The sequence below is a fragment of the Lissotriton vulgaris genome, chromosome 3_1 (genome assembly GCF_964263255.1).
Source record: "Lissotriton vulgaris chromosome 3_1, aLisVul1.2, whole genome shotgun sequence".
Taxonomy (NCBI): domain Eukaryota; kingdom Metazoa; phylum Chordata; class Amphibia; order Caudata; family Salamandridae; genus Lissotriton; species Lissotriton vulgaris.
Window position 1 is genome coordinate 2,025,551,205 of NC_141689.1, and position 12,831 is coordinate 2,025,564,035.

The window sequence follows — 12,831 nt, forward strand, 5'->3', positions numbered from 1 at the left end:
CTCAACCCTTGCACTGCGAACACTATGAATGCTATTGCCTCTTCTGCGCTCCCTGTAATAACATCCATCTGTAACAGCTCTCTGTCCTCTGACAAGTCTCTAGTTTTCTAAAAAACAGCTCTTGTTATTCAATTGTTGAACAAACCCACTCTGGATCATTTGACTTTATCTCACTATTGTCCTATATTCCCTCTACTAGGGACCGCTAAACTCATTGAGAGATGTGTCAATACTTTCATAATATCCATTTCATTGTTAAATACTTAGCAACTTGGGTTTCATCCTACCCTCATCACTAAAACCGTATTAACATGCACCAACAATGACATCTGCATGATCTGTGATGATAGTGGCTCAGCAGCCTACATTATTGATCTTTCATCGGATTTTTACTTGGTTTCCTCAGAGATTCTCTTGCACAGATTTGCCACTTCCTGCACCCAGTGAAATATTTCGGGCTGGTTTACATCTTATTTTAACCCCTTCGCTGCTGATGACGAGCTGAGCTCGTCATCAGCCACGGTGGTCGTGTGCGGATGACGAGCTGAGCTCGTCATGTAACGCGGCTTTTAGAAAAAAGCCGCGCAGCGCAAAAATAACCGCTGCAGGCATGTGGTTAAAGGAATGTATGCAGGCAGTTTCCTTTACTGATTTTTGTTCCACCTTTAAAGACGTGACATGTGAAATTCATTGAGCCCTATGCTTTTTAATTTATATGTAGCTACTTAGGCTGATCTCATCGTCTCTTATGGCTTTAGTTTTTACTTCAACGCAGATGATATTCCTTGCCTAGGAGATATGACATATTTGTTCGTTCGGTACTCACCTTCCAGACCTCTCCCTTCTAACTCTTCTCATCTTGTAAATATTCCAAAATTCTGGAGAATGCATGCAGAGGACCGTGCCTTCCTATACTGACTGCTTCAGCATGGAAAAATCTACTACCTGGTCTTCCGAGCTGAAACAAATCTTGAAATCGTTCAGACTATTAAAAACTACCTCATCCCGTCTTAAGTTGGATTCCTTTTCCAATCTTGACAGCACCAGGGTACCCTTGGGTAATTGTGCGTATTTATAAAAATTAAATCAAATCAAATTGAACATTTTGCATGCAACCTGTATGTTTTCTCTTCTCTCGAAGCATACCCTAGCTGCATATTTCAAGTGTACCAGTCGTTTGGGGCAAATGACATTGAAAAATGGCAAATATACCTTCAAAAGTACCCAATATGGGGACAAACAGCTTTAAAATAGCGTCACTCATTTCGAGAGGGGGGGGGTAGGGTAGGACCTGGGGTCATGTGAAGCTGAACCCACCATAGCTGAATGTCTTGCAACCACGGAGCCTGCGCGCCCTCGGGTAGCTTTGATGTCATTGACCTCTTTGTTATGCTCTGTTTGCTGTTCAATAAAAATAATTTTTGGAAAAAAAAAACATAAGTTCAATAAAAGTACCCAGTATGGGCACAGTGTAATGAATCTGGCAGACTGGCCAGCACATTTTATGCTGAATTTATGATGGATGAAATAAAGTTGGTTGGTGTGGTTTTCCAGAACCCAAAAATAAATACATTGGCCAGCCTTCAGCATGAACATTTCACATTTATGCTTATTCGTAATGTCATTCTGATTATAGTGAAAAGTATATTTTAAGAAAAGACACGTCTAGCTTTAAGACTGAAAATGTTAATTTGCATTAGGTAATTCTCCTCGGCATTGTAATTAATCCCAGAGAATAACACCTAGAATGAACATGAAATCTAAGCTGTAATGTTATTAATTGAAATTAAAAATCAATTAAATGATGACTTTTTTTTACATTTCACAGTTTCACCGCATGCCAAGTCATCTCTACAGTGACTTAAACGGGGTAATGACGATTCAAGCCAAACCACTCCAACAACGCCATGCTGGACTGATCGACAAGACCCTGTAAGTGCTGTGAACTTTCAGAATCACTCTTGGTTCTCCTCCATCTGTATTCAAGTGCTAAATGTGCATCTTTTCTAAGTGGGGTCCACACATGGCGTGTGGCTTTTGTCGAATACTTTCAAATATTTTACAATGTGTTTTTCACTTGTAAATTCAGAGGGCTCGCTTACAAACAGATCTGTACCAGGGCAAACCAATTGAACAAAACATTTTAGTGGTTTTCCGCTGCTTGCTTAAGGAACAGACTAAATTATTGGGGACAGGGTGTAAGCTAACGGCTATGGCGGTCGATCTCTGCAATGACGCTCAACATCAGGTGCGCAATGCCCATTGGGCTCAAAGGGCTTCAGCCCCCCCCACCCCCTGTCGGGTGACATACTGCTCCGCCCATGTAGCACTAATTCCCCGCCTGTGCGGGCAAATAAGTGAGTGGGTGGGGTCATGACGGAACCACGCCATCAAGAGCACACGCCGCCCGTGACTCAAGACGGAGTGGAGCCGTCATTAGTACCAGAGCACTGCGCTCACCCCCTAGCCCCACCCAGGCCACGGCTAAATTCACGGCACAGGGAAGGGGTTAAAAGACCATTTAAATGCTAACAAGGCTTTGTTGTTTTACACCTCTTCTTAGAGTCCCTGCATCTCCACTCTGCCTATTATTGAAGAATCACCCCCCCCCCCTGAAATTTTTATTAGTCCTCCCCCCCCCCCCCCCCCCACCCCCAAATGTGGCTCTAGTTGCGCCTCTGCTCAACATCCTGTGTTTCTGGGCAAATCACTTTGTTATATCCTGCTTTGTAATCATATGTTTTCCAGTTTACCTTTCTCCTAGCTGCTCAGCCAGTGTGAGTGTTGATAGTGGAATGTTGGTGTGACTGTGATGCTTGGAATGCCTGTGTGCCTGTGTGAATGATTGGTGACACTTGGAAGATGGGCTAAGCAGCAGGCAGGCTGCTCCTGGAGGGGCTGGCATATTGGGATCACCAGACGTATGGACTGATGGACATAATTACCTTCCTGCAACTTGAAGTTGAACCCAAAGAAACCAACAGAAGCAAAGAGTAGAGCGTCAAGAATGGGGCTCCAGGCAAGCCAGCCCTTCCAGTGTCCCTGTCAACGGACAGCCCCAGCCTGGACATGTTTCACAGAATTTTTTTAAATGACATTGATTTAAGTGAGTAAGTGGTGTGAGCTTCATTACTTCCACAACTCAATTTGATTACCTTCCACATCTGGATGGATCTACTGGTTCTGTGATGTTTACAGGTTTACACTTTTTGAATAGTGGTCTACCAGTGATCTCCAGAGTCTTACAAAGAGTATTTTGCTTGCTGAGTATGGGAGCTGCAATTTACATGTGTTTTCGGTGGTTGTAGCCATCAGTATGTTCATTAATTTACAATGCGTGTGCACTGCTTTGGTACTTGTGCTGCACAATATGTCTTCATGCTCATGATATTGATTTTGTCAGCAGTATTTTTGCTGCATGTGTTACCACTGTTTTGGAATTCACCGAGTTTTATTTGGAAATTTGTCACGGTGCTTGCGGCACGAGCGAGACATTTGCCTTAAGGACGTTGCAGTGGAGTATACATCTAGACACATTGTACCACACGGGAAAATTGTCCAGATTCTGGTTGCTGCTGTGGTCTTTCGGGAGGTGAGCCTATCTTTGTTTTTGAATTTAATTTGTCACTGGCAGTCCCCTGGTCCAATGGCGGTTTAACTGCAGTGGTGCTGTTTGAAAAAGAGGCGTGTGTCGTGCATAGCGCACACACTCTTACATTCACCAGGTTTCCGTTCATTTTCATCGACAATTTGGTTGCTGCGCAGCTCCATGAGCTGCTACAGGACGTTTTGCATCACAAATGCACCTGGAGCCACCCGGCACTCATCACACATATGTGGCGCCATCTTTGTTTACATAGATACACGCAAGTCTTCTAGTTGCATTTTGCATTCGACCATCGGCTGCTGTAGCATCCTGTGAGGCCTCTGGGGCCGGGCTAGGCCTACAGCGCAGCGCCGCTTGCAATGAGGGGACACACACACACTGTTACTGCTCTGGTGTGGACCGGAAGTGCCGTGCCACTTCGGTCCCTTTATTTAAAGCTTTCTGGCCACGCCTGGCCAGAAAGTGATACATAGTGCGGAGTGCTTCCGGGGCTCAACCTGAGACCCTCGGAGCACTAGAGCGCTACATCCCTTCCCAACTTGGATTTTTCAAAATAACTATAATGGTCTGTTCAACATGCAAAGTCTGCCAGTTTGTGATTGGGCCGTGGATTGGATCTCAGGTTATATTGCCACTTGCCTCTCGGAGGGATCTGATCTCAAGGAGGTCCCGGTGAGGACAGAGATGGGTGTTCTGCACTGTCCGGGGGCACACCCGAATTGTCTCTTGTGACTGCATGTTCTCCCTCCTCTCTCACTACGGGTGCGTCATCATTTGAGTTCTGTCCTTTCGGAGCGGGTATTGGTTTGAACCACAATACATTGCGAGTTACCTCTTCTCCGTCTCGGCTGACTGTGACTGCTGTTCCGTGGGTTTCCTTGATAACCCAGGGTTCCGGTTCGAATGGGGTCTTGAATTTTCCTCCGGGCCTCCTTGTTCGGATTAGCACCGTCTCTCCTGGATTCAGGGTCTTTGTTTGGGCTCTCCTTTTATGACTCGCTTTCTCGTTTGTCCTCCTTCTCCTTTCTTGGGCGCTTGCCGGTGAGTACGGTGTGGGAGCCCAATTGTCAGCCATTGGTAGTAGGTCTCTCCGAGGGCCGGCCAGCATCAATGCCCATGGTGATTGCATGGTGGTGCTGTGCGGTGTGCTGCGATATTCCCTTAAGAACGCTTGTAGTGCTTCTTCCGGGTCACTCCCTTCCGCTGACGATATTCTCAGTACTTTGTTTATTGTCCTCATAAAGCGTTCTACCTCACCGTTGGCTTGCGGCCATTGCGGGGTAATTCGGTGATGCTTTATGCCAAGGTTGTCCAGAAACTCCTTAAACTCACTCCCCTGGAACGGGGGCCCATTGTCTGTCTTGATGACCATTGGGATGCCGAACAAAGCAAAGGTTTTGGTGAGGATGGGGCGAATGTTCGCGAAGCTGGTTGATGCTGCCGTTTCCACTATGGGGTATTTGGTGTAGTTGTCTACTAGTACTACTGTGACTCTTCCGTCTGGGAAGCTGCCAAAGTCCAGGCTTAACCATGCCCATGGTGATGGGGCGTGTTCCTCCGTGATTATTGGGGCTGGTACTTCGGGGCTGCTTGTGATTTGGCATGCTCGACACTCTCGCACGCAGGCTTCGATGTTCTCCTCCATGTTGGGGAACCATATCTTTTCCCGCATCCTCGCTTTCATTCTGCGGGTGCCTTGGTGTCCTTCGTGTGCCAGGGTGGTTGCTCTCTCTTGCAGCGCTTTGGGAATGATCACGCGAGCTCCTCTTAGTAGGAGGCCATTGTCTGCGCAGCTGAGGTCATCGTGAACCTTCCAGTATTGTTGCAGGCGTGCTCTGTCTGCTTCGTTCCACCCGTTGGTGTCCTTCAGGAAGTTGGCCCACGTTCCGGATTGTATAGCTTCCTTTACCCTTCCGACGACTGCATCGGTGTCATAGTGGGAGATGATGACGTTGGCGGTTAGTGCGCAGGGGCATGCGCCCGTTGCTAGCATGTTGATGAACTCTTCGGTCTGAGCTTCTGGGTCTGCATTGCCGGACTCTTCTGCGGGGGGATGGCGCGACAGGAAGTCCGCCGGGTTCTTCGCCCCCGGTCGGTACACTAGGTCCATTTGGTACTGCTGAACCTGGATTGCCCAGCGTTCGATCCTTGGCGGTGGATGTGGAGCGGTCCCACGGAATAAGGGGATTAGCGGCTGGTGGTCTGTCACCATTCTGAAGGGGTGACCGGATATGTAGAGGTGAAAGTGGGCGCACGCCCATTTTACTGCCAGTGCCTCCCTCTCAATTTGCGAGTACCGTGACTCTGTCGCAGTCAGGGCTTTGCTTGCGAACGCCAACGGGGCCCATACCCCTGGTTCAGATTCTTGTGTCAGGAGAGCTCCCAGGCCCACTGGGCTGGCGTCCACTAGTACTTCGGTGGGTCTTGCCGTGTTGAAGTACGCCATCGTTGTGCTGTCTAATAGGGCTTCTTTGATCCGGTTGAACGCTTTGTCTTCTGTTTCCGTCCATTTCCATGGGCTGTCTTTCTTCGTCAGGTTTCTCAGGGGCTCTGCGATTGTGGCCAGATTGGGTATGAACCTGGCGCAGTACTGCGCCATCCCTAAGAAGCTCCTTACTTCGGAAGCGGTTGACGGTGCCGGAGCGTTCTTGATGGCGTGCGATTTGCGGGGGTCTACCTTTACTCCGTCTGAGTCGAATACGTATCCGAAGAACTCTATTGATTTCTTGAAGAACTGGCATTTGTCTTTGTGTAAAGTGACGCCATACTGCGCGAGTCTTTGTAAGGTGGCCTTCAGTCTTCGGTGGTGTTCTTCGCTGGTTTTGGCGTGAATCAAGATATCGTCGCTGACGTTCAGCACTCCGTCAAGTCCTGTTAGGATTTCTTTTATTGTGTTTTGGAAAATTTCGGCTGCGGATGAGATGCCAAAATTTAGTCGCTTGTATCGTCTCAGCCCTAGGTGCGTTGAGAATGTTGTAATGTAGCGGCTCTCCTCCGCTAGCCTGAGCTGGTGATATCCTGCATTGAGGTCCAACTTAGAGAACCATTGGGCCCCATTCAGATCCGTCAGGATGTCATCTTCTGTTGGGGTGAGGTGTCGCTCCCGTCGAATGGCTTTGTTGGGGACCCTCATGTCTATGCAGATGCGGATTTTGCCTGGCTGGCGCGGCTTCTCGGCTATCACCATTGGGGATACCCACGGCGTCGGCCCCGATACTTTCTCAATTACCCCTTGTTCTTCAAGTTGGTTGAGTTCCTTTTCCACGGCTGCGCGCAGGTGGAAAGGTATCCTTCTGTGCCTTAGGGCTATTGGCTGGATGGCGGGGTCGATGTGTAGTTTGATCGGTGGTCGCTTGATCGTGCCTAGACCCTCGAATAATGTGGGGAACATTTCCAGGATGTCTTCTGTTTGTAGCGCTTTGACGGCGTTTGCAAACGCAATGAGGCGTAGGTCTTCTGCTGTGTTGCTGCCTACAAGCAGGTCTGCTTCCTTGTCTATCACGTGGAATGTTGTCGTCACCTCGTTGTCTTCTGCTTTTACTTGGACCGTCATTTTCCCTCGTAGTGGGAGGGGTTCCTGGCTGCCATACGTTAGTATGCGCGCCTTCGAAGGGACTAGTTTGGGTCTTGGCTTCAGTGCTTTATAGTGCTGGATTCCCATGACGTTCACGGTGGCTCCCGTATCGATGACGCCACACGCAGGGGACCTGTCGATGTGTATTTGGCACTTGGGTTGTGGTCTCCGTCGCTTCTTTAGTTCACTTACGAATGACACGTAGTAGCATTCATCTTCATCCTCTGAGGGGGAATCGTCGAACTGGGGATGCCTCGGTGATCTGCGAGATTGAGATGACGTTGCGTCATCCAGCGACAGCTGTTTCACTGCTCCCGTGAGTGGTTTTCTTCCGGACGCCCCTCTTCCGCGGGAGCCACCCCTGCACACGCTTGCGAAATGGTTAGGAATTCCGCATTTTGAGCATGTCTTGCCACGTGCTGGGCAGCCATCTTGGTTGTGCTCGTCTCGGCCACAGTATCCACATGACGCTCGGCGTGGCGTCCTGGTCGGCCATCTTCCTCTGTTCCCCCGGCTGGTGTTGCGGACTGCGTCCACCCTTTCTGTCTTCACCACGGTTCCTGCTTCTGCTCGCGGGTTCAAGGCTGCTTCCATCGCTGTTGCGCCTGCATCCGATAGTTCGTGGGATCTGGCCAGGATCAGTATTTCTTCAAGTGTGATTCGCGGTTGCCTTAGGATGAGTGTTCTTAGGTGTTTGTTGCGGCAACCTTGAATGAGCTGTGCGGTCACTTCTTTCTTTTCGTCATCGTCCGTGCACGTGCTTATGAGGTCCCTCAGTCGTGCATGGAACGCATCCATGGTTTCTCCTTCCCATTGTCTGGATTGGCGAAACTTGAACCTCTCGTAGTGTGGGTTTAACTGGGGGTCGAAATGTGCGTTCAGCGCATTGACTGCAGCGTCATAGTCATCGTCATCTCCTGTGTCCGGGAGATGTTTGAATAATTTGTACAGCTCTGTGCCCCCAAAGTGTAACAGCAGGGACCTCTTCACTTCGTTATCCTTTTCCCTGGTGGCAGTGAAGTAGTTGTTGAGTTGTCCTAGCCACACAGCCCATCTGGGGGCTGCTGTCCCGGGGTCTATCAGTTCACTGAAGGGCGGTAGTGCCTGGATTTGTGAGTGTGCTGACGGCGTCGGTGGTACTGCTGGTACTGGTGGTGCTGCTTGTTGAACCTGGGCGGCTCCTCCAGATGCCCCTCCTGGGTTGGTGGTCATTATGAGGCTGGGTGGTGGCTGGTCGCTTGCCTTTTGGGCGTCTTTTGTGGTATTCTTGGTTGCCTTTGCTTGTGCTTGTTGGTGCCTGTGAGCGACACTGGTTGTCAGGCTGTGAGTTGCATTTGCTTGTGTTTGTTTGTTTTAGCTTGGTCTGGTGTGCACCAGGTGGATACTTGATTTTGCCTGTGCTTGAAACGATGGAATGCTTTACATGTGCCTAGTGGAGCGGCATTCTACTAGAGCGGCATTCTTGGTTTCTCCACATTGATACAGGTTGGTTTGCCCATATCGATTTCAACAGCTTTATCTTTCCTACTCGCCGTTTCAACTACACGATTAAAGAGTAGGCTGCCTGAGGCGCACAGCTTTATACATGTATCGATGGTGCCTGCACTGGCCTGCAACAAATTGTGTATTCTAGCATAATGTACCCGTGGGCGAACATCACAATGTGTGGTGCAGATGGACGATAGCACTGACTTTGCTCTTGTGTGTTGTGCAAATTAGTGAGGTCCTCTGACTGCAGATCCAGTGTGACTTTTGGAGTATCCTCTTTTGTTGTTTTGTTTGCCTTCAACGTACAAGTTTTTAGGTGTTTCTGTAAAACAAGGCTATTGGTACAGTCCTTTTTGGGTCCCTTATTTTGAGAGATTGACTCTGTGTCTGGGGTACACAAGTCGAGAGTGTGCCCAGAGTAATACTTCTCAGGTGAGAGGCCGCTCACCTGCGTGGGTTACAGTTAAAAAAAACACTCAAGAGTCAAAGGAAAAGATTTTGCATGATTTAATGTTCACATTGTAGTAATGTTTATCACTTCCAGATTGTTTGATCACGTATTGGGTTTATTTGCAGATTTATTTTGGTAGCATTTGCACCCTTATGCAAGGGAGGTTCTTGTCTTTTAATGGGTGGTGGTCACATTACACTCCCTTACATGAGGGACAGGTATGGAGTTTGGTTCCATTTTTACTTTTCTCTACGTTACATGAGGGTGGTTCTAGTCTCTATGTGGGTGGTTTCCACTTCTCTGTGTTGTAGTTACACTACGTTACATATTATGTTCTGTTAATAGTGTGTAAGGGGAAAGAACCTTTACAACGCAACTTTTACAACGCACTACCATTACAATTAAACTTTTACAACGCAACATCCTTTACAACGCATGCCATTACAACGCAACCATTACAACGCATGACACTACAACGCATACCACTACAACGCATGTCATTACAAGGCAGTCATTACAACGCATACCATTACAACGCATACCATTACAACGTATAGTACCCTTACACCATCCAACACTTACCCTACTGTTGCACCCCCTGGAGTTAGAATAGTAATTTTTACCCCTACACTATCCAACACTTACCCTACTGTTGCACCCCCTGGAGTTAGAATAGTAATTTTTACCCCTACACTATCCAACACTTACCCTACTGTTGCACCCCCTAGAGTTAGAATAGTAATCTTTACCCCTACACTATCAGACACTTACCCTACTGTTGCACCCGCTGGAGTTAGAATTGTAATTTTTACCCCTACACTATCCAATACTTACCTTACATGCAATGTAATGTTATGCGTTGTAATGGTATGCGTTGTAAAGGTAGTATGCGTTGTAATGGAATGCGTTGTAAAGGTAGTTTTAAAAAATTTGTTGTAATGGCATGCGTTGTAATGGAATGCGTTGTAATGGATGTTGCGTTGTAAAAAATGCATTGTAAAGGTATGCGTTGTAAAAGTATGCGTTTTAAAGTCATACATCCGTGTGTAAGCTGCCATGCGCTACACAAATTGTCTGTGTGGTGTGTAAGTCGCCATGCGCTACACACCTTGTCTAATTGGTGTGTAAGTTGCCATGCGCTACACTTCTTGTCTGGGTGTTGTGTAAGTCGCTCTGCACTACGCGTGTTGTCTGTTCGGTGTGTAAGTCGCCATGCGCTACATGTCTTGTCTGTTCGGTGTGTAAGTCGCCTTGCACTACACATGTTGTCTGTTTGGTGTGTAAGTCACTTCGCACTACACGCCCTGTACATATGGTGTGTAAGTCACCAGGTGCTACACTTATAATTTGGTTTCTCCCTCACACAGGGTGTACTATTTTAATTAGGTTTCACCCTTACGCCAAGTGTAGGTTATGGGTGTTAGCCCCATTTACACTTTTTTCTTTACATCCCCACACAGTGTGTGTTTACATTGGGTTTCTCTAGTCCCATTCTCTGAGTGTATTTCATGTTCCTGACTTTAGGAATCTTGTTTACACATTTCATTATCTTGTTGGTGGGATTGTTGTCTAGGGGTGTGGTCAACCCTTTGCTACATTTTACATATTTTTGAGAATTGTTTATTTGGGAAGGATGAGTTTATTGCTTGTCAATTTTTCCATTGTTACTTGTCAATATATTTACCCTTCTTTTCTGGTTACTTAGTGTTCAGACTCACTTGTGAAGTTGTATTTTAATTTACTTCCCTGAGTCTTGGACTTTTCTCTGCATTTGTACATTTTTGTGTATAGTTTCTCCCATGTTCTATACTTCTTTTAATTTTTCATTAAAAAGGAGGGGGATATGTTATATCCTGCTTATGTAATCATATGTATTCCAGTTTACCTTTCTCCTAGCTGCTCAGCCAGTGTGAGTGTTGACAGTGGAATGTTGGTGTGCCTGTGATGCGTGGAATGCTTGGGTGCATGTGTGGGTGAGTGGTGACAGTTGAAAGATGGGCTGAGCAGCAGGCAGGCTGCTCCTGGAGGGGCTGGCGTATTGGTATCACCAGGCTTATGGACTGAAGTACATAATGTCATTCTTGCAACTTGTAGTTAATAAAGAAATCCTTAAAGTACAACTGGGCTACTTCTAGTAATATACAACACACTTAATCACCCAGTGCATAACAAAAATAGGGGCAGTCTTGACCAGCAAACATCGCCGTGAGGGCAACGGCTCAGTATTCACCTACCTGCTGACCAGCGAGCGCCGTGAGGGAAACGGCCGGTCCACCAGCAGTCCACGCCACCAGCAGACCACAGTTCCCAGGTGCCCCGGCGACAGAGGTGCACCCGGGACGTCAGAGGCGGCGCCAGGAGGCGCAAATAAAGACCGGAGCGCCGAGCGCTCTGTGGGGGGCAGTCTTGACCAGCAAACATCGCCGTGAGGGCAACGGCTCAGTATTCACCTACCTGCTGACCAGCGAGCGCCGTGAGGGAAACGGCCGGTCCACCAGCAGTCCACGCCACCAGCAGACCACAGTTCCCAGGTGCCCCGGCGACAGAGGTGCACCCGGGACGTCAGAGGCGGCGCCAGGAGGCGCAAATAAAGACCGGAACGCCTCCCGTCCCGCGGGACGCGCGCGGGCAGCGCCGGGCTAAGCCCGGGACAAGAGCGGGGCCGTCTGTGGCCGTCAGGGGCCAGAGGAGGCCGGGCAGGGCCATCCCCCCCTTGGCTTGAACAGTGAGTACTATTGAAGGACAAACCCACTACAAGTCATTGTTACTCCACGTATTTTTTAACTTGAGTTAAACGGTTTATTGCCATTGAACCCCCTGCAATGTCAGTCCAAAGTACATTACCTGATAACTACTTATTGAAAGTGGTGTCGAAAATCAACAGTGACAGGAGGAAGTCATTGGGAAAATTTATTATCGCTGATTCACTTCCCGCTGATGTAATCCACCATGTAAACCCTGTAATTCTTAACAATACTGTTAACGAGATGGTCGCTCCTGTGGAACTTAACAATAGCATCACTAGTGTTAATGTTGAAGTAACCAATGTATTAGATCAATCAATAATGGGGGAGGAAAATCATGGTAATAATCTTGAGGGGACACCTCAGCAAGCTGGGAGGGCATCTAAATTTATGCGTGCCTGTAGAAAACAAATCCCTAAGAAAAACAGTCACACTTCCAGAAGGAAAAAAGACACGATCCAAGTGGAACATACTAATGATCTAGTATCTGTGAACCTTGATAATTATGTTTCTCTGAAGCCTGATCAAATTGACTCATTAACAAGTGTAATCCTTAGCAAACTTAGTATGGTTATAGAGCCTCTGTTAACTAAGATAGGAGATCTGCAGGAGGAAGTAACTAGGTTAAGTGGTTTGGTGGGTAATCGCGCAGACAATTTAGAAAAGTCCTTAGTTGAAATTAAACAGTTAATTGGTCCTGTCACTGCTCCCACTAGAGTTAGGGAGCAGCCACAAGCCTCCACCAGTGCTAGTTCCACTTTGGCCAGGAAACACCTTAATAAAGACCCGAAGAAATCACAGAGGCCACCACCTACTTTGTCACAGGGGGAAGGGAGTTCCTCAAATCCACCCAACCAAGGGGTTATAGGCAATTCAATGGGTGCTAAACCATTAACACCTATGCAAGCCCCTACACAAATATCAGCACCCACCGTGTCAATCCCAACTGATACGATGGGGGGATCAA

The 12,831-nt window shown here is 47.7% G+C and overlaps 1 protein-coding gene across 2 annotated transcripts in view; it reads left to right on the forward strand.

Moving 5' to 3' along the window:
* Positions 1-12,831, forward strand: part of FAM149A (family with sequence similarity 149 member A) — a 427,025-nt gene that overhangs the window by 381,205 nt on the left and 32,989 nt on the right. For both annotated transcript variants that reach the window (XM_086962548.1, XM_086962549.1), the window contains exon 9: positions 1,829-1,932. In XM_086962548.1, coding sequence (XP_086818674.1) covers positions 1,829-1,932 — 104 coding nt within the window. The remainder of the gene's footprint in view (positions 1-1,828; positions 1,933-12,831) is intronic.